General features: G+C 41.4%; 2 protein-coding genes across 2 annotated transcripts in view; one reads left to right on the plus strand and one right to left on the minus strand.

Annotated features, from left to right (window-relative positions):
- The window catches only part of LOC111661255 (deoxyribodipyrimidine photo-lyase-like), a 4957-nt gene extending 2080 nt beyond the window's left edge, over positions 1–2877 (plus strand). Inside the window, exons 3-7 of the mRNA XM_087176180.1 lie at positions 205–435; positions 1475–1627; positions 1822–1943; positions 2035–2194; positions 2295–2877. Coding sequence (XP_087032306.1) covers positions 205–435; positions 1475–1627; positions 1822–1943; positions 2035–2194; positions 2295–2443 — 815 coding nt within the window. The 3' untranslated portion in view covers positions 2444–2877. The remainder of the gene's footprint in view (positions 1–204; positions 436–1474; positions 1628–1821; positions 1944–2034; positions 2195–2294) is intronic.
- Positions 2878–7625: 4748 nt separating this feature from the next.
- On the minus strand, positions 7626–12827 carry LOC111661250 (neuromedin-U receptor 1-like). The gene is made up of 4 exons (XM_023414758.2): positions 12658–12827; positions 11040–11764; positions 10298–10531; positions 7626–10028 (listed from the first exon to the last, which is right to left on the minus strand). The coding sequence occupies exons 2-4, from the start codon at positions 11725–11727 to the stop codon at positions 9715–9717; spliced, it is 1236 nt and encodes a 411-aa protein (XP_023270526.1). The 5' UTR covers positions 11728–11764; positions 12658–12827; the 3' UTR covers positions 7626–9714.
- Positions 12828–26575: the final 13748 nt, after the last annotated feature.

Here is a 26575-nt window from a genome sequence, read left to right on the forward strand (position 1 = left end):
TTTTTTTTTTACTGTGCAAAAGTTTAAATTCCTTCCTGGTGCTGTTAAAGCTGCAGGATGTGATTGATATGCCGATCAGTGGTTCGAGTCTCCTGAATGTGAGGTTAAAGGCTCAGAACTTTCCTCACTGCTTTTGAAGTTTGCAGTTCACGACAACACAGTGTATATTTTAGCTCTGCGCTGCCAGCTGTGACCTCTGCTGAGTCTTCCTCTCTTCTCCCTTCTTCACCTCTCAGCCAGTGGACTGGGACAAAACCCTGGTCTCTCTGCAGGTTGACAGAACAGTAGGAGAGCCGGAGTGGGCTACGCCAGGCACCAAGGGAGGCATAGCCATGTTGGAGTCATTCATTGATGTGCGCCTTAAACTGTTTGACACCAAACGCAACGACCCGAACGCTGACGCCCTCAGCCACCTCTCCCCCTGGATCCGCTTCGGTTGGTTACAACACAAAAAAGCTAGTGGGCTTGAATGTAGTTAACGTCATGGGAAAAAAATAAGATGTGGTTTTTGCTAAAATCTACAGTAACCAGTGATAACAACAACTTCCTCATTTATCATCACTTCTCACGTCTTACCTTTACACTTGTGACCTTAACACATACTGTCCTTGTTTTGAAGATTCGACTTAGAGCTGTTCAGAGTCCAGACTGTTGTTGCTGATGTTTTAAAATCAAGTCCCCACCTGATCGATAAAAGGTGCCTCACATGGATCAATATTGCCATTTTCTCTATAGATGAATAATGATTATTTTCCAGCTGAACATCGCAACATCCATTTTTATGCTTACGATACCACCAGCCTCACTTCACACCGGGACTTCTGCAGGTTACAGTCTGCTTTAACGCTTGTTCTAAACTCCAAAAAGTCAAATTGTTTTTTTTTCACAACAGTTCTGATGTTACTACTTTGATCTGTAAAGCATTACAAATACTTGAGGATTTGATTTGATGGCAGATTCTCCAACAAAACTCACACTAAACACCTCGTTTAAAACATTTCAATATTTCAAATTGGACTGTTGCACCAGAGCAGAGGATGTTTCTCTCAAAAGAGAGAAAACATAATACAAGCCACCATATTATAAAACTATCCTTTACACTCATGCTGCTGCCACTACCTTCAAACAATTGGACACCACTAAACTCAATACCATTTGATTCATTACTGAAAAATATCTATCGTACTCATTACTACTTATGAAAAAATCGAGATGCTCTTCACTCACTGTACATCCAGAGGGCAGCAGCTGATCTGTGTCTTCAGCTGCAATGCTTTGCTTTCTAAGCTGCATCCTCAGATGAGTTCAAAGTGAACAGCAGTGACACCAGGTCACAGGACACTTAAGCTTCCTCGTCCCTCATACCAACTCTGAACTGGGGAAGACACTCTCTTCTATTTGGCCACTGATTCTGTCCACCTTTTAAATACCTCTTTTCTTATTCTCTTCAACTATGTCTTCTCGCTCCCATCAGGCCACCTGTCAGCCCAGCGTGTGGCGCTGCAAGTTCAGCACAGCGGGAAGAAGGCAGGTCAGTCCGTCTCCTCCTTCATCGAGGAGCTGGTGGTGCGCAGGGAGCTGACCGACAACTTCTGCTTCTACAACAAGAAATACGACAGCGTGGAGGGTCAGTTGAAATCTCATTAAATTGCATCCTGTTCACGCTGTTGTAATAAGTGTCCCATACTGTAATTGACATCATGCAGATGAGTGATCTGCTCCCAATTTGAATTTATTTATCTAAATTAACAGAGTGAAATGATTCAGCTCCACCTTTGTGTTTTGATAAATGTTGTTGTGTTATGTGCATGTGGTACCTAGGTGCCAGTGAGTGGGCTCAGAAGACCCTGGAAGTTCATGCCGAAGATAACAGGCCGTATCTCTACACGCGTCAGCAGCTGGAGGAAGCAAAGACACATGACAAACTCTGGAACGCAGCTCAGGTACAACGTTCAGTCTAGGTCAGGTCTCACTGTTGCTACTCTGTGCTGTGCTTTTGTCTCTTACCACCTTTTTATTGCATGTCTCTGTTAGTACCAGATGGTCAGTGAGGGGAAGATGCATGGTTTCCTGAGGATGTACTGGGCCAAAAAGATTCTGGAGTGGACTTCGTCACCAAAGGAGGCGCTCTCCATCGCCCTATACCTTAACGATCGCTATGAGCTGGATGGCCAGGACCCTAATGGCTTTGTCGGTACGTGCATAGATTAAATTCTCCACGTTCCTCTGACACAGATTCACTCCATTGTTTTTCCTCACATTTTATCCCCTTCTGCTGTTTTCTCCTCCTGTAGGTTGTATGTGGTCTATTTGTGGCATCCATGACCAGGGCTGGAGGGAGAGAGCTGTTTTCGGAAAGATCCGTTACATGAACTACAAAGGTTGCACTCGGAAGTTTGACGTAGCCCAGTTTGAGCGAAAGTACTGTCCCAAAAAACTCTGAAACATAAACTGCTTTGAAAGATGGGAGTAAAATGCCTGACAGCCTTCATCTCCCACACTTTCACCTCAGGGAACTTTTGTATAGCTTCTGATTTCTATTCTTCTTTGTTCCTTGCTGCTTTTGTCATGTCTGAAACATTCAGTGTGTTATTGCTCGGCCTGTTTTTTTTTTTTTTTTACTGACTATTCAGACATGTTGACTGTATGATTTTTTTTTTTTTCTGGTAGTTTGCTGTAGAGTGCAATGTTGTTTAACTTAACATTAGTTTGTGCCTAATTAGCAAAAAGAGTTTGCTCTGTTTTTATATTACATTGTTTTTTTTACTTTTGGTTTTTACTGTAAAAATCTCATTTTACAAAGAAGATGTTTTGTTTGAGGTCACAGTGGTCTTCTCATACCAAACTTTAAGTAAAATATTAAAGTCTAAAAAACAGTTTCCTCTTCACTGTCTTTATTCATTTACAGTTCTCCCACTCTAAATTATTTATAAGACCTAAAATACAGTTTATGTTGCCGTTAATAGACTTGTTTGAATACCTTTCACTGAAAAGCCACGACAATCATAAATGTAACTCAGTGACGTATAGCCACACTTTGAAGTATTATCCCCAAACTACTTTCACTGATCAGTGACCTTCAGAATAATTTAATGAAATAAGTGCACAGATGCTGTTTTTTTTACTAAAAATAATGCAGATTAAAGAATATGTTTCTTAATCCAACATAAGAAACAAAAAAGACAAATATGCACAGTGCTATGTGCTTGTGTTCGCAGGGACTGAGTTACATCACAGTTGCAAATGCAGTTTTATCAGGCACTGATGTAATTAAATGCAGAAACAAAAACCACTTCTACCCTCCCTAATTAACTGCACCCTCAGTAGTGGATAAAAACATTCCCTTCAGGTGAGAACACACTTAACATCGTTTCGCAAAACAACATGAAGCCTCCTCTGTGCTAGGAGCTGTTTTATTGTGTTAGTTCATTTCAGGGGGAAGACATATAGTCTGTGCTAATTAGCTGAAACCAGTCACAGTATGTTTATTGGAGAATTCCAGAGTGATATATTTATCTATTTCTATCATGTTTCTATCATACTGGCTGTTTGCATTTACTGCTGTTGTTCATGAAGAGTTTGGTCTTGAGCAGAAATAAGATGTGTTGCATGAGCCCATCATGTGGTATAAAGAACAAAACACAATCATGTTTTAGCTGTATATTGTTATATTCTAATTAATTCTGCATCCTACAAGAGAAAATGTAACATACATTGATGTGATAATGATGTGTGGTGCAATTTATTGTTATTGACATACAGGAATCTTATTCTATGTGCTTCTTTAACCAGACCAATAGATTCATGCTTATGATGCAGAGCAGCGCGAGTATACAAACTCACAAGGATGTCCATATTTCGATGTTCTTCTAGTGCAGCTGTAAACAGATGTTTTATGTGAAGAGCTGTTTAATCCAGTGCTGACACAAAAGGCTCACTGCAATTTCAATATATCATTTAACACACAACACGAGCACTGACTCAAAGAGGATGTTGCCTGTAACCTTTAAGGTTTTTGTTGCTGTATGAAAAAGATCACGGCAGACAGAAAAGTATGTGAAATCACAGCTTTGTTGCACAGCTCTTTTTACATTGTGTTTTTAAGGTGCAGAGATGATTATTGTATAATTTTGTTCCTGATGCATCTGAATCTTTTAGGGTTTTGCCGTTATAAAAATTCATTAAAGTTACACACCTAAAATTAGCTGAGCTGTATATTTGTGCAGAATGGAGCAGCTTTCCACTAAAAACTGACTATAAACTCTGTCTGAACTTTGTGTCGTGCTCACATTGTCCCTTCAGTAGCTCTGTTTCCTGAAACTTGGCTTAATGCTTTGCTAAAAGTGACAGAGCCCAGTTGTTTTAGGTAATTACTTTTTTTTGACAAGACTAAGAGTCTACAGCCATGCAAGCAGCTCCATGAGGATGTGCTTCAGCACAGCAGTGCTTAAAGCTAAATGCTAATGACAACTTGATAACAACAACAATTAAAATGCTAAAAACATGCAGATGTTTACAGTATTCACCACAATAATTTAGTCTGCAGCAAGCTAACACCTGCTTATTAGGACTAATCATAACTCTGAGGCAAATGTGATTGTGTACGGTTGTTTGTCTCTATTTGTCAGCCCTTATAGACTGGCGATCTGTCCAGGGTGCACCCCGCCTTCGCCACATGGCCGCTGGGGTTGGCTCCTATAAGGATAAGCGGTATGGATAACGGTTGGATGGATAAATCTGAAGCAAATGCGTGTCATTAACTTGCCGGTCATAAACCTTCTTGGACAAAGTGGCAATCCATAGTTGCTGAGACAGTTCACTGAAAACCAAAAATGTCAACCTCATGGTGGAGCTACAGGAAAGGTTAACCCGTAGCAAAGCCAATGGGATTCATCCTCTGGAGACCACGAGTGTCTGTACAAATTTTCATGGCTGAAATACATCAGTCTTAGTTGTGGACTGACATTGAGCCATGCTGCTAGCGTGGCTAAAAACGTATATATCTCCTCTCCTGGGAAGTTTCTCCCTCTTTACTTTGCAGGTGTATCAATGCAGCACAAGAGCATCATTGTAAGGAGAATGCAATCACAGCAGAACTCCTGCCCTGGACCTGTCTTTGGTGAAATAGCTTGTGTGTAAATTGAGTGGAGAGCTAATCTCGCCCGCTAAGACTAGTAAAACACGGAGAAAATGAAAACAGTGAAGCAGTGCCAGAGTTTAATCAGTGTGCTGCTGATATCCCGTTTCCCTTTTATCCACCAATATTTACAGTCTGCAAATTACTTTTTGCTTATACTCACATCCACTCAAGCCTTGTACATATATTTTTGTGCACGTGACCTTGTTTCACTAGTTTCCCAGCTGAATAATGTTGTGCCTCAATCAAATCGTGAAAACTAATTCCTCATAGGCCAACATTTTCTCTGGAATCCGTGGTCAGGCATTAGTATTCAGGCCACAACTATTTTCCATCCATTCGTTCTTTACACCTGCTTATCCTGTTCAGGGTCGCAGGAGGTGATAGAACGCACGACGTGACGGGGCGATGCATAGTACACTCGTTGTCGAATTTTCTAATTAACCTAACCTGCACGTCTTTGAACTCTAGCATGACACCCACGCACAAAGAACCTAAGGTAGGTTTGATTAGTGCTAAACACTGATTCACTGTGCATGAAAATATATTCACTTTCTTTATATAGTAGTTGCACAAGAACTGAATGTCTGAGTTTAAGTCTTTAAATGAACCAGTGCTCTGCCTGTGTAAGATCATAAAGCCATTATCTGTCAGTGGTGGCAGAAATGTCTAATGAGAGGAACTAGAATTATCTATAAAATTTTAAGCCCATTAAATCATTCCCAAATGTTTAAAACAATATTAACAACATTTCTTTGGCCACTTGGGGGAAGTGGAACAAGCTGGAAACACATATTAGCATCATAAAATAACAGCTGCTCATTTACACATCCAGCAGTTATATAGCAGCATTTATAAGGCGTCACTTTTCTGGCCACCTGACAAATGTAAGTAGATCCAATGTTCACTCACCCTGTTTTAGCCTCGACCAACTCTTGAAAAAAATATCTGGCTCTCTCCGTTTTATTAAGTAGATGCTTCATCATGATCACCAGCTAGTTGCTCGTTTTTGATTACCTGTATGCTGTTTGGTGCAGGGGTTATGGTGTCTACATTAACAGAGTGTGTATGCTGAAAACAGCTGCCTGCTGCAGCAGGGTTAACCAGGGTAATGAGAGCAGTGATTGTGAACCAAAACAGCAAAGCCATAAAACCAAAACAATGAACTGAGACAAAACAGGCTAAAACCCTCCGTAGAGCTGAGGGAAACTGCAGAGGCAGGAGATCTGTGGCTTCATCCCTTTCACATCACATATGCATTTAATCCACTGTTAATTTAGTCAGACTAAGAGTGTACAGCCATGCTAGCAGGTTTGTGAGGCTGTGCTTAGGTGCAGTGGGGCTTTTGACGTTTAATGTTAACCATGTTTGCCATTATACTTTAGCATGTTAGCACGGCTACCACAATTAATACAGTTCACCCTGACACGGACATGAATAACTGTACCACAATTCATGCTGGTCCACTCAACTGCAGTCAAGACATTTCCCTCAGTGTCATTAATGTCAGGGTAATGGCACTAGAGCAAAAGTGAGGAGATCACCAAAGTCATTAGGAGACATCCTCTGGGAACCATGAATATCAGCCCATCCAACAGCTGTCGAGTTATTTGTGGTAGACCGTCCAACCAGCATTACATCCCTACAGCCTGAATGAACATATTGATTAGTGCACCTTAAAGTGCAATTTATGATATTATTCCCGGCTGACTGTTTTCGCTGCTTCACTCACTGCCGGATGTTGGGTTTTGACTGTACAACACTTCGTCCACAGACTCCCTATTGGTGCTTGAACTGAATGATCAACCATGGTGCTGGTGTATAGAGCTATAGAGCCACAGCAAAGCTCCACTGCTCTCTGTTTAAGACATCGGGTCAAGGATGTAGTCTCACATCTTCTCTGGCTTTTTCTCAGCTGCTCCTGTTAGAGTGACCTTCAATCTCACTGTCAATCACACCACTAGCGTCAGTCCCCATGCTCACCATGCTATAGGCTTAATCTCATCTCATTATGAGCCACATCTCCTCCTGCATATCCTACTTGTCTCTGATATGCTCTTGTGCTTCTACATATTCTCCTGTCCCAGCACGAGGAAGCACATTGCTGAGTGATGTGGCTGCCAGACCTTATCATCTGCCGCTTTAATAGAGGTGATATATAAGTTTTCAGTTGCGCCGACTGACAATGAAGTTTCTAAATTAAAAAACTGTAACTCTCTTCTTTTCATTATGTTGTGAGTCAAAACATTTCAGGATGATGCATGTTAATTACTTACACAACTTTACACGCAGGTTGGGTTTGAACTGATGAAAACAAGTGATGTGAGGCCAAAAACTTTTTTGCATTTCCTCCCTCTCACTGCGCCCACTGAGCATCACACTGACTTTTTATTGTTTCTAATTCCGGGTTTTTACGGTTTTCAACATGTAGAATTTTCCAGATCTCTGCACATTTCTCTGAGTGAAAGTCAAAATGAAACACATCATATTTCTCATTTGGGTTGTTTTGCACTTTAATTTCATAGCTCCCAAATTCGGCTCACATAATTCCTTACAGTTAAATGATACCGTCTGCCTCATAATGTTACATCAAAGAGCCATGGGTGGTGATAATAACCATGCCGCTGAAACACCATTACTTGAGTGATACTGTGATTCAGGCTTTTAAATGAGTCTATTTGCAGAGGCAGTGGGTAAACAGCATATTGTGTTATGATGATGGAAGTTGTGGGTATGCTGACAGTCATTAGTGCTGGTGTGTCACACTGATAACACTGTGCCATTACACACTGATTTGTCAGCGTCCATCATTTAACTCATTTCTTTTCTTGTGTCCTCCTCCTCCTCAGTCATCTCGTTAATTTCTTTCCATATTACTGACCTTGTGACATCATAGCCTCCACTCCGCATAATTATCATCTCCATGTGTACAAATTACTTTCTCCCCTGCACTGCGTGTCATGCAAAGCTGAGATGAGACAGCACAGTGGAAAGGTTCTTGTGGCTTTTGGCCCACCTCATTACTCATAAATAACTTGTATTGTTCGGGCACTTAAACCACAATGTTTACACAGAAGACATTTCTGTCCTGGAGCTGGTCGCTCTGCAGCCCACGAGTCTGGATATGAAAACAAGTGCAAAGGCTCATTATACTCATTTCTTCCAAGTTAAACCAGTGATAAAAACAATAACACCGCTGGCACATCTGACCGCTGATATTCAAAAGCAGGTCATGGAATCATGAATACTATTTCAAGGGTACACGCTGAGAAAAACATACATGCTTTCATTAAATAGAAGAGAAGACTGCATCAGACCCTTTGCATTAATAAAAGAGTTGATAAATATTCACATGTCCTATATACAGGTAATCCAAAATGTTAATTGATACATTAAACAACAATAACACTTATATGTTTTAAAATCAGGCGAGCAGTAAACGAATATGATACTTTAAACCAGGATATAACCATTTCTAAAATCATGATGTATATTTTGTTAATTTAGCTTTAAACAGTACGATGAATTACTAATATTGTGTATCGTATGAGTAATTATTACAAGTATCAAAGAAACATGTGAGAACATGGCAGTTGGTGTATAAAATCATTGAGCCTCATGTATTTTCTGAATATAATTCAAATACTTGGAAGGCACTGGTTATAAATACCATAGTCAAACCATCTTATGGTTATTTCACCCTTTCCCTTAATTAACTTTCATTTTCACCTCTGATTCATTCCCAGACAAGTGTTTGCTGCTTTTAAACAGGAGCCGTTATGCATTCATTCTTTGCTTTGTCAGCGTTGTTGATGTTGGCACTCGGAGCTCTGCAGCGCTAAATAAGCAAGCCTGGAAGTGTTATGCTTCACATTATACAGTAAATACATTAAATACAATTCACAAATAGAAATGATTTACTTGTCATACAGATGATGGGTTACATTTTCAATCCATAAATTGTGCCATTTATATGATAATTTCATCGTTCATCTAAGCAATGACTTTGTCATCTTTTCACTTCATTCAGGATGTTGTCTTATTGGTCCTCTCTCTAAATAGGATTTGAATTACTGTAGATATTACAGTCAGGGTGTGTGCAGCATGCAGGCATGCTTATTTTTGTGTGTGTCTCTTAAGGCTTGTCACATAGCCTTTGGTCAAACAGTTTATCCTTCACAACATCTGTTCATCCCCATCACTCAGAGGTTAATATCCTTCCATTTGAGGCCAAGACTTTCCCATTCGAAGGTGTTTGGCTGCCACAAGATCCTGGGACACAAATGCTCCTTATCAAAGATTTTTATTCTGAGTCTCTTAGCTCTCTCGGACGGACGATCAACATTCTTTCAAAAGATATTCCCTAATTTGGTGTGTTGATGATGGAGGTGGTTGGTCCAAAATCTCCCTTGGGTGTTCAGTTTGGATCAGGTCTAGCTTCTGTGTAGGCCACAGGGCATCGAACCATTCAGTGACACCCCGTGCCCTGTATTTGCTGCATTCCTCCACTAAATTTTTCTTTAATTTGTCACCTATCTGTGTTTAATGTTCTTGGACTTTCTTTGACTCAGAAGTTCTTAAGTCCATTTCACACTGTTGTTGGGTGTTTTCTCGCTCAAGGTGCTGCGTTGGGTCATCTGTAAGCTGGAGCGAATCGGCCAACTGTCCGTATAACACGTCATGTGACTGAACATTTCTCTGAATCTGGTGGACATGAGGTTGTAGAGGACGGGGTTGATGGCGGAGCTCAGGTAGAAGAAAACACCGGAGACGATGTGGACGTGCTCGAAGATCTGGAGGTGCTGGTCGGACGAGGTGTCGATGTAACTCCACATCAAGCGGTCCACGTGGAAGGGAGCCCAGCAGAGGCCGAACACAATCACCAGCACACCTGGACCGGATGCACAAATTACATGAGTCATACTCAACCCCGGACAGACAGACTGACAAGAGGAAAACAGCAGCACACACACCATCGGTCCAATCACCAGGATTTGACAGACGACAAGACAAAGCTGAGACAGATGGGCAAATTAAATTAAAAATAATCTAATGGAAAAATAACTAATACATATGGGAACAATGGGTGTTAACACTCACACAGTCAATTTAAATTCTGTTTTTGCAACTTGGAACAAACATAACTGGATTGACACCTACACAGCATTTTGGTGACTTGCACGTTGCGTTTGCTCAGCTTCTGCTTGTGGGACCTGGAGAGACTTTCCGACCCAAAGCAATGCCTGTTGTCCACCATGGTCGTTAACCTCTCCCTGCGGAGCTGCAAGCCAATGAGCAGGTAGAGGACGCTAATTATCAGCATTGGGAGCAGGAAGAAGACCAGCGTGGAAATCAGGATGATCAGGTTGTACATCCAGGTGGGCTGGACCACATCTGAGGATGGAGATGTAACAATGTAGAATAGCACAGATTTGTCAGTAGAGATCATGGTCCCAGGTGTACCATGGGTATTATTACTTCATATGTCACTCTAAGCCCAGCACTTTGATCCAGACTGAAATATCTCACCAGTTAATCGATGGATTGTTCTAACACTTTGCACAGACACTGTTGTCCCCAGGGGTAAATCCTACTGGCCTTAGGAGCATTAGCATGCTAACAGTTTTGGTTTTTAAGTAAAATTTCTTGACAGAGGTCATCATTTTAATTTGTCCAATATGTCGGTGTCTGACCAAATAAGTGAAAACCAATGATAGTCTCATCAGCCTCAACTGTACTGACAGGCTAAATTAAGAGGGTAACCATTGGTAAAGATTATCCCTGTTTAACATCAGGATGTTAGCATAGGCATCGTGAGCATAGCATAACATCCTCATAGCACTACAAGTGCGGCTGTAGACTCTTAAAAACAATAAGAATAAAATCTAAAATGCAAACCTACGGCAGATAGCAGATCGAGGAAACTGTCGTCCAAACCTCGAAGGCAGAGCCGTAATCCCATGCAGACTGGTGTTTGGCACAGCACACAGCATGGACAGGACCCACAGCATGAGGATGACCCTCTTGACATGAGCACGTGTGGCCATGTGTTTGACCTTTAGGGGGTGGACCACCGCCATGTAGCGTTCCACGCTGAGTGCGGTGACATTGAGGATTGAGGCAAAGCAGACAGTCTCAAACAGAAAAGTTTTGAAGTAGCAGCCCCCCTCCCCAAGCAGGAAGGGGTAGTTGTGCCACATGTCGTAGAGCTCTAACGGCATGCCCAGCAGCAGCACCAGCAGGTCGGACACCGCCAGGCTCAGCAGGTAGTAGTTGGTGGGCGTCTGCATAACACTGTAGCGTAAAATGACTGCACAGGTCAAAGAATTGCCCAGGACGCCCACCATGAAGATGGTGAGGTAGGTGATGCAGACGGGAAAGAACACAGGAGACTTCAGAGGCCCCAGGTGCATGGCCAGGTAGTCCTCCTCGCTCAAACACACGTCATCCAGATCTTGTTCAGTAGCATCCGCCAACAACCAGGAGATATTCATCCCACACACCACAGCCGCCTCAGGGCAGCCTGCGCCGCCGAAAACTGTGGCACCAGTCGTGGAAATGGCTTCGAGGGAACAGTTCAGCTCCGGCATATTGGTGATTGGCAAGAAAGTTACTGCGTTTCTAAACCTAACGGAAAGAATAAAAAGGTGAATTTTAAAGGCGCACCTTGAATTTTGATCTGATTCAGTATGTTGTATGTTGTAATCACTCGGTGTTGTCAAAAGAAAGTGCAGTGACCTGCACATCCCACTGCTGAAGACAAACAAAGTCATGAGCTTGCCGAGGATAAATAAACAGTAGACAAGCCAATGACTGGATGGGCGATATCATGATTCTGACATTAGACCAATAGGATGTGCTTTCACCGTGTGTTTGCTCAGAAGGAAATCGTGTAAAAGAAGTTGTACATTTGACAATTCTTCAGTTGCTCTGCAGACTAACTCAGGTCTTTGTGATGCTAATAAAGACCTTTACACCTCTGAAGACTTGCCTCTGATGCTTTGATTTGAAGTCTGAGTTACAAACTGGAGGTGCAAAGTTTGAATGATATGTGAGTGAGTGAAAGATACGAGCCAATAGGATTGTAGGATTTACTTGTGACTAAAAGTTGATTTTGAGCAGTGACTGCCTCAGTCTTATGGAAGTGTAACACTAAATCGCTTGAATACAGCTCAGGAAGTAGAGAAACATTATGCTTGTTGTACTGAATAAAATGCTTGTCTCGTATCTGGAGAATCAGATTAATTAAACTCAGAGTGACACCCACTAGAAGGCAAGTGTGATCTGGTAACCATGTAATTATACTGGAAAACACATGTTCATTTTTCTTAAATATGTTGAGTGTACTCTACGGTCCTCACAAAGAATAAACTTAAAAACAAACAATGCTCTCACCAGGTCTGTTCCGTAGAATACAGACTCCAGAGAGGCTTTTGTTTGGATTCCCACACTGGATTTGTTTATTCATTCAACATGCAACTGTTATTAACAACAAACAAACAAACAAACAAAAAACCCACCTGCAGCTTATGGGCTCCTTGAGGGCTTTGTCCTCTTCTTATTCACAAGATGAACAAAAGATTTGAAGAAACGTGAGAAGATGTGTAATCACCATATTTCTTTGCATCCTGGACTTAGTTCTTCTGGTACTTTATCTTGACTGCTTTGGTGCCTCAGTGCGTCACAACTGCCCGACTTCCTGTATATATATGAGTGCTGGTGTTCACCCCACCTCTCTCTCTCTCTCTCTCTCTCTCTCTCTCTCTCTCTCTCTCTCTCTCTCTCTCCAAGCGTCCTGTTTGCCTCCACCATTAGCCGCCTTCTTTATCTCTCTCTCCTCCAGTTCAACTTCATTTCACCTTTTTCATCTTTCATTTTACTTCACACACACACACCCACCCCCACACACACACACACACACACACACACACACACACACACACACACACACACACACACATTATCTTTATACATGAACCTACAGAGACTCTATACCTTGCCAACCTCTGTTCTATTACTTTCCCCATTGAAAGACCTCATCTTGCACCAATGACAAAATTAAGGTTGAGATTGCCTTGACCTGTGGCTGGAGTGTGTGTGTGTGGTGTGGAGATGTATTTCTGTTTATTCCAAGTCAAAGGCAAAACAAACAAATCCCAAATCAACAATAAAATCAACAAAAAATATATATATGAATGAATTAATACTAGATACTAATAATAGAAAATTGCTACTGTTAAATTTTAAAACCTCTGTCAAATATTTTTTTCTTTTGAGAATTCTTCTTTATATCCTCTTGTACAATGTGACTAACATTGATGGTCTCCAGAGAATAAATCCTAATGACTTTGGTAATTCCCCTAGTTTTGATGTTATTCCTGATCAGTAACTATGAAAGACTGTTTAATAGCCCTGCCTGGACATTATGTTATATTTCATTCATTGCAAGACTGGGTCAAAACCTGGTATATGGCTGGACCATGAACGGTAAATGTGCAAAATTTGAGGGTGTAGTTGAAAACAGTTGTGGAAACGTTGTATATGACATCAACTAACATCATCACCCTCTTATTTGCATTCTGTCCACGTCCAGCTGGTTTCAGCTCTTTATCTGTTTCTGTCTCTTCTACTCTCTGTGCTCACATACAGTATTTTAATATGGCCAAATTCCCACTAAAGCTGCTCTCATTTACATGTTTCAGTTGTCAGACAATGGAACAAACATGAAATAGTGACTGAAACACGGCCCATTTCCAAGCTGCAGCTCTGCACGGCTAAAATCCTGATTTTATAACCACGACGTCGTCTGACAAAATCCCCAAACACGTAAGTTAAAGACAAAAACTGTGCTGTGATTTCAGCCATATTTACTTCTAAAATGATCATTGAGAGAGAAAATGAGGAACTACAGAATATCTTATTTTATCTCCCACACAGTGTTCAGCCTCCATCTGGGTGACGAGCGGCTGCCACTCACTGAACAGAGCCGACACAGAGAGCGTTGTTCCTCTCGCTTGCAGGGCATCACTGGAAAGCCTCTTCTATGCTAAGCGCCTTTTTTGAAAAAAAAAAGTCTCTAAATCGAGCAACAAATGCGCTGCAGGCTGTAAACACCCCCCTAATAGAAACTGTTTGTGCCAATTCATTTTGAAAGCAACAGCCAATGAGGGAAAGACCAGCACTCGGCTGGCCAACCAGTGGTGTAACTTCATGACAGTCATGTGGCATTCAGCTGACCACTAATCACTCTGTCACTCAGTCAGTCACTCATGGACATTAGCAGTTATACGGCTGGTCCTGCTGCGACCTCACAGCCAAGAACAACCACAGTGACGAACCTCAAGCATCAGATACATTTGAGCATGGTTCAACTTTTTAGCAGACTTCCGCACGTTGGGACCCCAAGACGGATCGGCTCCATTCAAATGAATGAGAGTGAGCGTCTTTTCCTGCAGGGCGGCTGTCGGAAGCCATTTACCATGGTAACATTCTTGTACATGTGTTACTATGTGTTTTTGTTATTATTTAGATTTTTTAAAAACACAACACGTCCTGATCTAAGCCGCTCTGCGTGACCAGCACTGTCTCGTTACGTCTTATTTCATCACATCTGCAGCCACTCGTTGCCAGAGAATGAAAATCTGTGTGAAATTTATCTCGAAGTGTGAGCAGATGCTTTCAAGTGATTCATGTTATTCAGTGTCTCTCTGTGTTAAACATACAGCATGTGAGTCATCAAGTGTGTTATCAGGTTGGAACATCAGTCAGTAAAACATTTTCATCCTTAAGGCCCAGATGAGTATTTTCCCCATTGCAAAGCAGAAGATTAATTAAAAAGACACTTTGTAAGGATATTTCTGAATGTCAGGGGAGAGCTGAGGAAATATTTGATATGCTGAGCACTGCTCTGCTAATAGTCAGCCCAATGAGAAACATCCTACGCAGTGCATTTACAGGACAGGAGCAGGGAATTCTGCGTGCAATAAATCATCCACAGAGCTTCGGTCAGAGGGCAGAAAATTTGCAGTTTTAGCCGACTGATCACGCTCTCATGACTGTGTTGTCTATCCCCTACCTCTCCCCATATCTCTGCCTCCCTCTGCGGCGGTGTCTAATTCAATCACGGCTTTTAATCCCGATGCAGGGGCTCCAATACTTCCCTGGCAGGAAACTGACATGTTCTCGTTGGTGCCTCCATTTAGTCAAGCTTTAATTGGGCTTCTGTGTCAGAGCGACTAAGACAAAAAGCTTTGATTGTGAGACTCCCTCAACATGCCTGCCAAGACAACACTGCCTTTTTCAGGCTCATGGTGAGAGTTTATTTGTCCTTCAGAGTGACTGATTATTAGTTTTCCCCAAAAGCTTTGACAGATTTCTAATGATGTTCAGTTTTCCAAACTGTGACCTCAGAAGACACTGGGATCTGTACAAACCAATATACACACAATAGCACATACACAAATGTAATATATATACATACATTGAATTGTATGAAATATATATACAAATGCAAAAGAAACACATATGTATTGGAAATTGTAACAACTTCATATATATATATATATATATATATATATGTTAATGTGTGTATGCTTATAGACATACAGTATATAGATATATTTATTTCTGTATGGGTATTTTCTTGGCATTTTCTGACTTGGTGTCCAAACAAGTTTTGGTTTTATTTGTCTTTCAGCTTCTCGTAATTGTGTCCATGTGACTCTGGACAATCCAGAGACAGTCAACAGATTAACAGATTTCATTGGAACTAGTTTTAGTGGAGGAGTAATTTTTCACTGTGAGCAGTGAAAACAAAATTCCATCTGCCTCCATTGTGTTGGGCAGCTGCCATAATCAGAGTCTGATAGATGAAAATGCTGGCCAAATAAAAGCACAACTATCTGCATGCATAAACACCACTAGAGCAACTGTAAAATAAGACAGAAGAAGACAACATTTTACTGCTGTACAAAATTCTGTTCATTTCTTCTGCCTTTTTTCCTGAAATGCTGTAGATTTTTACCCCAGTTACTCAAGAATAGATGAAGCCAAATGAACAAAACAAATATATATCAATTAAACCATGACTAATCTGAAAGTCCAAAATGCCCTCCTTTGTGTTGTCTGCCTTAAATAAACTGGATAACCATCTAAACTTGTTAGTGCAGTGAACCAGGGATTGTATGTGTTCACGACCAAACTGCATTTTTAACTAAGCAACGTCTGCATTAATCTATGGTATATAAATGATGTGATGTTGTGACATAAATTACACAATATCAGTTTCTTGTAGCTATTTTTATGCCTTTATCAGCTATAAATGGGACAGTAGAGAGGTGTCAGGAAGTGAGGGGAGAGTGAGCAGGAATGATGTGCAACAAAGACCAACAGTTAGACTCTGGATGCTGCATTTCATGGTCAGCGTCTTAACTCTTAGATCACGGGGGGAGGGGCACTCCTTAAAGAGGACCTATTATGGCCATTTTTATTGTTAGAAAATAAAATCGTCTTATGACCTCAGCGTGCTGCCTCTGGTTAGGTTAAGCCACGGGCTTTCATACATCACATGCGGTGTTGGCCCTGTCAAGGAAACATGTGCAGCGTGGAGAAGGTTTCCCTGCTGATATTAAATCTGTCATATCTTCCACTGCCTTGCTACAAAACCCTTCTCAGTGTGTCTGAGGAATAGCACACAGATTTGTGATTCTAGGACTGTGTGTGTGTGTGTGTGTGTGTGTGTGTGTGTGTGTGTGTGTGTGTGTGTAGTAGTGTAGTAGTGGACAACAGCAGTGTGATGTTAAAAAAAAAAAGTCCCACATAACAATGAGGTTAGACTGCCGTGGTTGCATGTGCTTCTGCTCTTGTTGAAATATATTATCCTGAGGAGCATTAAGGCAAACCATCATATGTGAGGTGGCAGGGTGGTGGAGGAGCCCCCGGTGGCTCATGGTGTGACATTTCCATCATGCCAGCACCGTTTTGTTTGAAGCATCATATGAGAATTGATACCGGGAGGATTTCTGTCTGGAGCGTTTATTTTAAGTCTTCACGGCTCGTCTTGGGCTCCACTTGTGTCAGCGGAAGCTGCATGAAGGAATCACGTCTCTGAGGAAAAACCCAGTCTGGACTCTGAATGTTTTTATCTGCTCTCTGACTTGCAGATTCAATTAACTAAATGTGAAGTCTTAAAACTGTGAACTCAGTCCATGAACAGAGAGAGCTGCTGTGAGCAGCTCCTGCAGGCGCCTCACTGCTGTGTGTGTGTGTGAATATGGAAAACAATTACAGTCCTTTAGGTTATAAAAGCTCCACCTCTCTTCTTTAAGCACCGTTAAGCCAACCACCAGCTAATCCATTAATCTATAGTATTTTCATGGATGCCAGATGCCTGAATTTCATTATAGTTAGAGTATGCAATTGTGAGCTGTTTTGCAATGAGAGCTTAATTATATCCGCATCATATTAAACCCAGTTTTAAAGTATCCGTGCTTTTATTAAAACTGCTGCCTTGGAAACAGATACCAACTCACAGGGTTCATTCTCTAGTAAAAGGAAGGAGAACAAAAAAAACAGTTACAGACAGCTTTTAATGAAAGGTCTTCATTTATACACAGAATGGGAGTGGGGTACTTAGGTGCTGGCATTTTTATAGCAGTGAATGCAACCACTTTTGAACAAATCTGACATTTATGAGCACTCTCTCCATGTTGCTAATTGCATCTTTAACATACATTTGTAAGTGTGCGAGGTTTGACTGTTTAATGAAAAAATCTATTAAAACGGCCAGTGGAGATGCTCTCTGTTTTTACGTCCCCCCTGTGAGTCTGTCCAGTCCATTATGGATGGAGGCACAGTTAGAGAGGCTGCTGGAGTTTGTCATGTATCACATTGCCACTAGTGGCTCCTGCAGTCCGTCACCTACAGCCACGTCATTACGCCGTCTCCTGTCTCTCTGGAGAATATTTCAACCTAACAATATAAGAAAAAAGTGACATAGTGCTTTAAGACTCAAACCTCAACAAGGTTACTTTTTCAATCTATGGAAAACTCCTCCAGAGCCTCAGAGGACGTTGCGTCACTTTTTTTCACAGGTTCAGTATTACTCCTAATAATGAGTAAATTCAACTTCATGCGTAAAAAGACGGGATTGCTCCTTTAAACACTGCACACACTAGAATCATCCAATTCAGTCATTTTCATTTTAGAGGCAAATCTATGCAAGCTATGAGCTACAAGACAAAATAGTTGTAGAAATGAGTAATTAGGATTTTCATTACAATCACCTAGCTTCTTGCAAAAGACACTGTGTTTTATATTTCATTCAAACTTTGTTGGGCCATTTTATATAGTAAACAGACACACACACGCACACACACACACACACACACACACACACACACACACACACACACACACACACACACACACACCCATCCCCACAGCACTGCTACAAACCTGATAATAGTGATGGAAACGACGAAAGATCTTTGGTCATGTGATTTCGTGGGATGACTGCAGATCCACTTGTGGCCTAATGCACTGATAATGGTGATCTTTAACTCCCCTTGAAGGACCACTTGCCTCTGCTTACAGGACATGGGAAAATGCAGCGGCTCTTGAACTTGTGTAAACCTTTTAAAACTAGATTTGATCATTCCTCATAAACACTGCTCCTGATAGTCGAGCTCAAACAATGCTGTTGTCTTGGTTTCTGAAAAACAACACGAGTACAAAATGTCAGCTCAACAACAAGAACGTGTATATGAGAGTATGAATTATATATTTCATACTCATGGACTGCCAGTCTTACACTGTGCAACACTGCTGGAGTTATGCCAATGCATGGCTGGCTGGCTTATGGTTGGTTCATTAAGCAGGACTGACTAAAGACTGTGTGTGTATTCAAAACAGAAAACTCAGCACGACAGTGAACAGGATGATTTCAGGATGACCTAATGTTACCTCAGAGTCATGCAGGGTGTATATATACTGTAGATAAATTGCTGCAGTATGACAAACTGGTGGTGCAGTTCAGCTGTCTGTCCTCTGCATAGCTCACAACTGTGTGCATGTAATCCATAATTATGTTTATCCCTGCTTTTGCAGATGTTAGTGTTAGGCTTTCTGTCATTGCTACTGACTTGGTGGAATGGGCAGCAGTGACACTCTGTCATACTACTGCTTCTCCAAACATGGATAGAGGCTTTTTTTAGATTCAACCACAGTTTACAGAAGAGTGTGGGTGCCAGTTATATCTGCTCCCTTCAAACACTTCAGAGGATAGGTGCTTACTGCAGGGTAATTCTTCAGAAAAATCTTTCATGGACGGCTCATAAAAGAGAGTCGACAGTTTAGCTGGTCACTGGTTGTGCAGATGCCTCCAGCTGTGGTAAAACAACATCACGCAACATGATAAACAGGATGCACTTAATCAATCTGTGGGAAATAATCAAGAGATGAAGAACTTTTGTTTATCAGTGTAAACAGAGAGGAACCAAATCAAGTGGTGGTGGAGGCTTTTGCGGCAGTGACATTCAAGTCAGCGTTCTCACGTTCACAGTGTGAGCATGACGGCCTTTAAATAGGCCGCCAGGTGCTAAACACCTGCCGCATGACTTACAGTGTCCTGGCAGAACTAATTTACTTTTTTGTATAAATCAACAACTGGAGTGTGATCAGTAAAATACTTGTAATTCATATACGTCCTGTATTTTTCCCTAAATGTTTCTTCCGACATTACAGGGCTCAGTCGCCTCCATGTTCTACAGCCATCACAATAACGTGATGGCTTTGTTTACAAGCCCACTTCTCAGGAGACAAGAACTGAAGGCTTTATTTTCAGCCTGTGGCTGACTTCATACAAAAAAAAAAAAGAAAAAAGAAACAAAATCGCACATTTTAACTCTGTCACCCATCTGGTGTTTTCACTGTTAGTTGAACATGGGCAGCTGCCACAAGCCAAACAGCTGTAGTCTGAAAACAGTCTCAGGCAGTGACTGAATACTGAGGTTAGTACACGAGAAATGATTTGATGTTTTGTTTTGTACCATCAGGAAGTGATACGTGTGTAAATCATTCAAACAATGACCTTCAGGTTTTTGTGCTTTAGTTTAAATCTTTTTTTTAAAATTGTAATGGGTAAATTTCACACACACAAAACAATGTTTCTAAACTCTCTGCCAGTATAGATGAGTTTTCTTTTTGATATAATTTGATATAAATATATATTTTTGGAGACACATTATCATGAAAAGTAATCCATTAATTCCCCTGAATTTAATTAATTTATCCTTATCACTTAATACTTTCATACTTTTAAATTACTTATTATGTATTTTTTGTTTGTTTTGTTTGTTTAATCATTTTAATTTGTGTATGCATTTTTATCATTTGGCTACAGCCAAGATTATAGAAAATACTGAGGTTATAAATCAAATTTCACACCCAACTAAGAAATCTTCAACAAGCAATAAATCTCTCTCAGATTTATTAAAGAAATACTTTAGTTAGTATACAGTATTTTCTGTAGATTTATAGAAAATGTAAACGTAGGCAATTATACAGAATAGAGTAAATTATTTTCATTTTAATCTCATTTGTTTAATATAATGCCCGAAACAATAAGATGTTGTCTACTTTAGAGCACCAAGGATATGAACTCACTGTCCTTAAAGGTGGCTACAGCCTGTTTGGATGAATTATGTTTCTAATTACAATAATGCACCTTGCATGCAGCCCATATATTATATCTCTCATTCCCACAGAGTTTTTGTTTGCCCATTAAACTTCCCAAAGAAACTGTTTCATTATCAACATCATCCACAATTTCTTTTCACATTTTACAGCTCCTGTGTTTACTTTGTGCATTGCATTGTGGGACAACAGTGAACTTTAACAGCACACTCAAAAATATGAAAAAGGTAATTTAGTATGCAGAAGTTTTTGAGTACACTTAATAGTCACTTTCTCAGCCTGGATATACGTATCATTGCACCTTTTGGACAGTAGGAGGCGCTCGTGTTCCATGAGTGAAGGGTCCTCCACTGAAAGCATGAGGTGTATACCTACTGAAGCATATAGCAGCTTGCATCATGATGTAATATTTCCTGTGTCCTCATGCCAGATAAAATTACTGAGTCTCCAACCCAAATTTCACTTTGTGTAACAACCAGGCCTCTCCCTCTCCTCACCGTGTCGCCGGGCGTCGCAGGGACCAGGAGGAGGGGAGGGCTCGGAGGGGGCAGACGGTCACAAGTGCTCATCATCATCACTGCTACCTTTAAATTTGGCTGTGGAGTCATTTTCAGCTACATGCTAGTTGTTGGAGCCAACAATAATCCCAGGGGTTTGTCCAGCTAATCGGCTCAAACATCTCAAGGCATTTGACTCATACACACACACACACACACACACACACACACTCATACCGGGAACCCGGCATCACCCTGACCTCATTATGAAAAGGTTTCATAGAGCCTTCGACCCACAGATTGACTCCTGGGCTCTTTCCTCCAAGCTGCGGCTCATCAGGTCATGCTAGGTGTGTCTCCAGGGGAAAGTAATGTCTGTTTGATGCACAGCTCCTGCTGTTGCTGCAGGAACGACTTATTCTAAACACAAGACAGAAAACACCAAGCTAATACAAGTTTATGGAAGGTGAAACAGACTATTGTGTCTGGTTTGTGTTCATGAAGAAAAATAACAAAGCAACAGAAAGTGTTGTGTAACACGTTAAGTTCCTATCTTTTATAGCCTCGTGGGGAAAGAAGTTTTCAAACTATAGTATTAACTGCATAAGAAACAGCATTCCTTCAGGTACAACACAAGTCTGATCTGTGAGCAAGCGCCTGTTTGCACCAACAACCCTGTTGTCAGTGGGGCCAATTAAAGATTCATTTTAATAACAATGATAATAATGGGATGGATAATAATATGGGATGTATGGGATGAATGTGGTATATAAGCTGTGGCCTATTATATTCTGACAATGATTTTAAAAAATCATTTAATATCAGGGAGAATCAGTGTGTGCCCTCTTTTGACTAACAAGATGTTGCCTTAATTATGAAAACCTAAAATACATCAAAGTGTGCGGGTAATTTGGGGTTAAAATGCTCATCAGGGTTCTAACAGAAAAGGGCACAGGACTCGGGGGAACACATGAGCAGCCTCTGCAGCAGTCTGCTCAGCCTGCGTGATAATGCTCGTGCTCCAGTAGAAGCTGAAGTGGAGGACGCTGCTGCCTGACTCACAGCGTTTTGCAGGTTCTGCAGGGTGAGAAAATGCGTCCTGTTAAAGTGTGGACCTTTAGCTGGAATGACTGCCAAAACAAGCTGGGACAGCGCCGGGCGCTTTTTTACTCCAAATGAGGAGAAGCAAAACCGTCTGACACCAGTTACTCCACCTGTGGGAGGAAGTGGGAAAGCTGTTGGACAGTGCAGCAGAGATCACTTACCTGGACACTTGAGGAGGAACATTACATGTGATAAATGGGTCAAAAGGCTTCAGCTTTTCCGAATAATAGATGTAGAAACAGCTGTGTGTGTCTCTTTTCTCAACATCTGTATGCGTGAGAGGGACCAGGGTGATCTGACACACCTCTGACAACCACAAGCTTGCACAGAGCGCTTCACTCTGACCTGCAGTGGCTGCAAAGTGTGAGCCTGCTTCTCCATTTAAAGCTATAAAAAAAAAGGGGGGGGGGGGCGAGGAGGCGAGCATTCATTAACAACCATCTCATGGTTAAAACCACAAATATGTTTACAAGGCAGAAGCAGAGGCGGAAACAGCAGGCGCGCTGTCTTTCACTCTCCGTCCTCTCTTATCTAATTTGTCTCAGTCCTCTTTGATCGTGTCCCTGCTCCGTCTCAGCTGATGAAAAACAATTGTCTGTATTCATTTTCTGCCTCCGCTATTCCCTCATCCTCTCCTCTGCCTTCCTGTGGGAGCCCAGTTGGCTGCACTCTAAGCTGGTGAGGGATGTGAACACAGAGAATTAGCAAACACGCCAAAGCTAGTAATTGTTAAATTGCAGCAAATGGACCCCATGTGAACCAGGCAAATAAACTCAGAAATCAACAGAGCCTACCCAGACCCAGTTTATCTAAATTCCAATAGTATGCTCAGTAATGGAAAAACACTGTAGAAATGCCATTTCAAATAGACCCCAATGTAATCCCCAGCCCACTGGGGTCCATTTAATCAATGCTACAGACATGAGCTTAGAGGAGGAACAGTCTGCAAATGGAAGTGGAGTTCTGAGTCAGCTCACAGGAGATTAAAAAGTAGAGGTGGATGAATAATGGAGGAGGAGAATGGTGGGAAAATTGCCGAATGTGGCGAATCATCAATAACGCCTCCTGTGAATAATTCTGAAGGAAAAAGACTTCTGCTGAAAAACTGTCTGTGCCCACTAAAATGGAATTGTTCTTAATTAGTTTTTGCTGTGTATTGCCTCACTCTCCGGATGAGCACTCATTATTTCACAAGCAAGCTTGTGCTCATTTGCACCTTAGATTACCTGCAATCCTGAAATCTCCAGCTGAAATCCCCCCGTTATGCAAGCTCCTGTAAAATAACTGGCAGCTTTCTGCTGATTAGCTGTTGAAGCCGGAAAGTCGGAGGAAGTGCAGCTGGAGTTTGGTGGAGCTCTGCACACCCCAACCCGGAGCTGTGGGCTGACACTGTCAGCTTCATGAGAAGAGTGGATTCTGTAGCAATTTCACTCAGACAAACACGACAGGCTCCTCCAACCAACACCCATTCCTGTTTAATCAGTTAGTGGTGCACAGAGCAACATGCTGACAGCAGTTTGTGAGAAGCCCAGCAGTGCCCGTGCCCTTAAGCTCCAGCTAACTGCCAGCTCCCCGTCTGAACATAATCATGTATCATTACTTCTCCAATCAATGAAGCAAAACGCCACTCCTGCAGTATTTCATGTCTCGTTTCAGCGGTGCTCGTGAGGACTCTGAGCTCTTTATTTAGGCCTTGTTAGCAAACAAGGAGCTCAGACTGGCAGTGACAGAAATGTTATGCAGAATTATGTGAAAACTCTTTGGGAAAGGTCTGTCCCTGATTCTTCCCCCTTCATTATCTGTCAATGTTGACCCCCATTAACTTTATCTCCGGTGTTTGGTGACAGGTCATGCTCTGGTTTTCTCGCATGAGCAGCCCCATGAGTGAAGAGAGTGAATTCTGTGCTAATATTTTCACTGTGTCATACAGAGGCTTTAGCTTATAAATGAAATAAGCTATAACTTTTTTATTTATACTTCTTGGAAAACACTCTTATTCACTCTTGCTGAGAGATAGATGAGAAGATTAATACCACTGTTCTGTCTGTGGAGTAAATATGAAGCTATTTTCTTTAATAGAAAGGAAAAGAAAAACATTACTCTACAGACGTGAGTAGTATTGATCTTCTCATCTAACTCTCAGCAGGAAGAGAGTAAGTGTATTTCCCAAAATGTCACACTATTCCTTTAAATTATAGGTCATGTTTAATTGGCTTGCTGCAAGCATAACTAAACTTTAATGTTCAGCTGAAGGTCAGAGTTCACTCTCGGCCAGTGGTCAAAACATTCTCATTACGAGCTCCATTTGTCTGCTGTGGAGCTTCTGATCATATCACATGATCTTCATCAGGAGATGGGGTTTGTCCAGTTGTCATGGTATTCTAGATATTCATATTTCCACTGAATAGAAGACAAGAAAAATGGAAATATCTCTACAGTCCCATGATCTCTAGCTTCTGATGAAGATCATGTCATATGATCAAAAGTTCCACAACAGATACTAAATACTGATGAGATTATTTTATCAATTCAGTTGAGGTCCAGTTTTTATACTGTAGATTGTAAGTGAAATAAGTCTCTTTTTAAATCTAAATAACAAGTTTTCCTTGATTATTCTTTCATGGATTGAAAGAGAGTTTTTTGGAACGATTCCTCTGAATATCTTACATAAGCCATTTGTTCCCTGCTGTAGGATATTATTGTAAATTATGCATCTAGGAAGAATAATTATGGTTTTTTAGTTTTTTATTCTTGACATTTTTATCCTACTGAGAGATGTTTTAAGTGTAAAAAAAAAAGAAGATATATACAACATACACAGAGCATAAACATCAGTGAGGAACTGGCTGCATTCATGTGAAGCTAATAGAAAAATGGCTGCATGGGTCTAACATAAATCTACAAGTACTACATATGCATGTATGCATGTGCACAAGTTCTGTGTGCACATACATGTTTATCATACAGTGCGCTGGACTGGACCGACTCCATAATTCACAAGTAGCTTGCAGCAGACAGTCTGGCTTCTGTCATCCCTTCTTGTCAGCTTAACACCGCTGTCCCACAGAGCTAATTTTCATTCCCTCCACCTCATCCTTGACTCTTCATGTCTCCTCTCCATGCTCTGTAAAATATGTATTTTTCCCCCTGAGCCTGAGAACTGATTTCTCATCTGCAGCAGGATGGGAAGACTCTCCAGAGCAGCAATCCCTTATTCCACCTGTCGCAGCAACAACTGAAGCACACACAATCCCGGTCCAGTCAGCAACTGTAAAGCTTGGGATCTGACTGCCAGTTCATCATGTCGGACGGGGTGAAAGGTTGCACTGGAACAACACTTGAGCTGCAGATGAACTAGAAACGCATGACTGCATGTGGTCTCTTCTCAGTCAAACAGATACAATCAAACTCTTTTTCCTTTTCTTTTTTTCCTCCACAGAAGGAAAGCAAACATAACAGGCTTGACACTCTCTGCAATCCCCATCAGTCAAAAGTAGGCTTGTCAGGATATTTCAGAATAAGAAGAAGAATGAACATGGCAGTTATATTGGATTTTTTAAATCCATTAATAGGTTGAAATTCTTCCCTGCACTGTGTACTTTAAGATACTGGGGGAATTCATGACTGCTGCAAAGCTGAATTCACGAGCAGATTTGTAATTTTTTCCTTAAACACTCTCTTAGTCTCAGAGGAGCTTCTTAAAAACACACAAACAAGCAAGCTTTGAGGGATGTTTAACAAATAAGAGCCACACACTAGCAGCAGCAGAAGGAGATGATTTCTGCTCAGTAACGTGCCCTGTTGATGATGACTGTACCGATGCTGCCGTGAAGGACACTGTCTGTCCTTGTTTTTTGGTTCTTTTTGTCTTAGTTTGAATGTAGCTGGTTAAAGAGAGCTGTCCATCACTGGTTTCAGTAGTGGAGGCTGACCCAAGCCTGCTGGGAACTGAACTGTAGTTAATTAGTGCACAAAGCCTGGGGGACAAAAGAAACTTCTGGGGTGGAGGTGATGGGGGAGTTGCTTGGAAGTAGGGGTGTGTGTGGGTGAAGATTTCGGGCGTGGGAGGGGGGTCTTAAGTTTGCAGCACAGAGAGCCTTTTGGGGGGAAACTTTGTATGTGTGTGTTCCTGTGCGGGATGGGG

This window comes from Seriola lalandi, unplaced genomic scaffold (genome assembly GCF_002814215.2).
Source record: "Seriola lalandi dorsalis isolate HSWRI2012SDOR001 ecotype SW California unplaced genomic scaffold, Sedor1 jcf7180002054542, whole genome shotgun sequence".
In the NCBI taxonomy this organism is placed as follows: domain Eukaryota; kingdom Metazoa; phylum Chordata; class Actinopteri; order Carangiformes; family Carangidae; genus Seriola; species Seriola lalandi.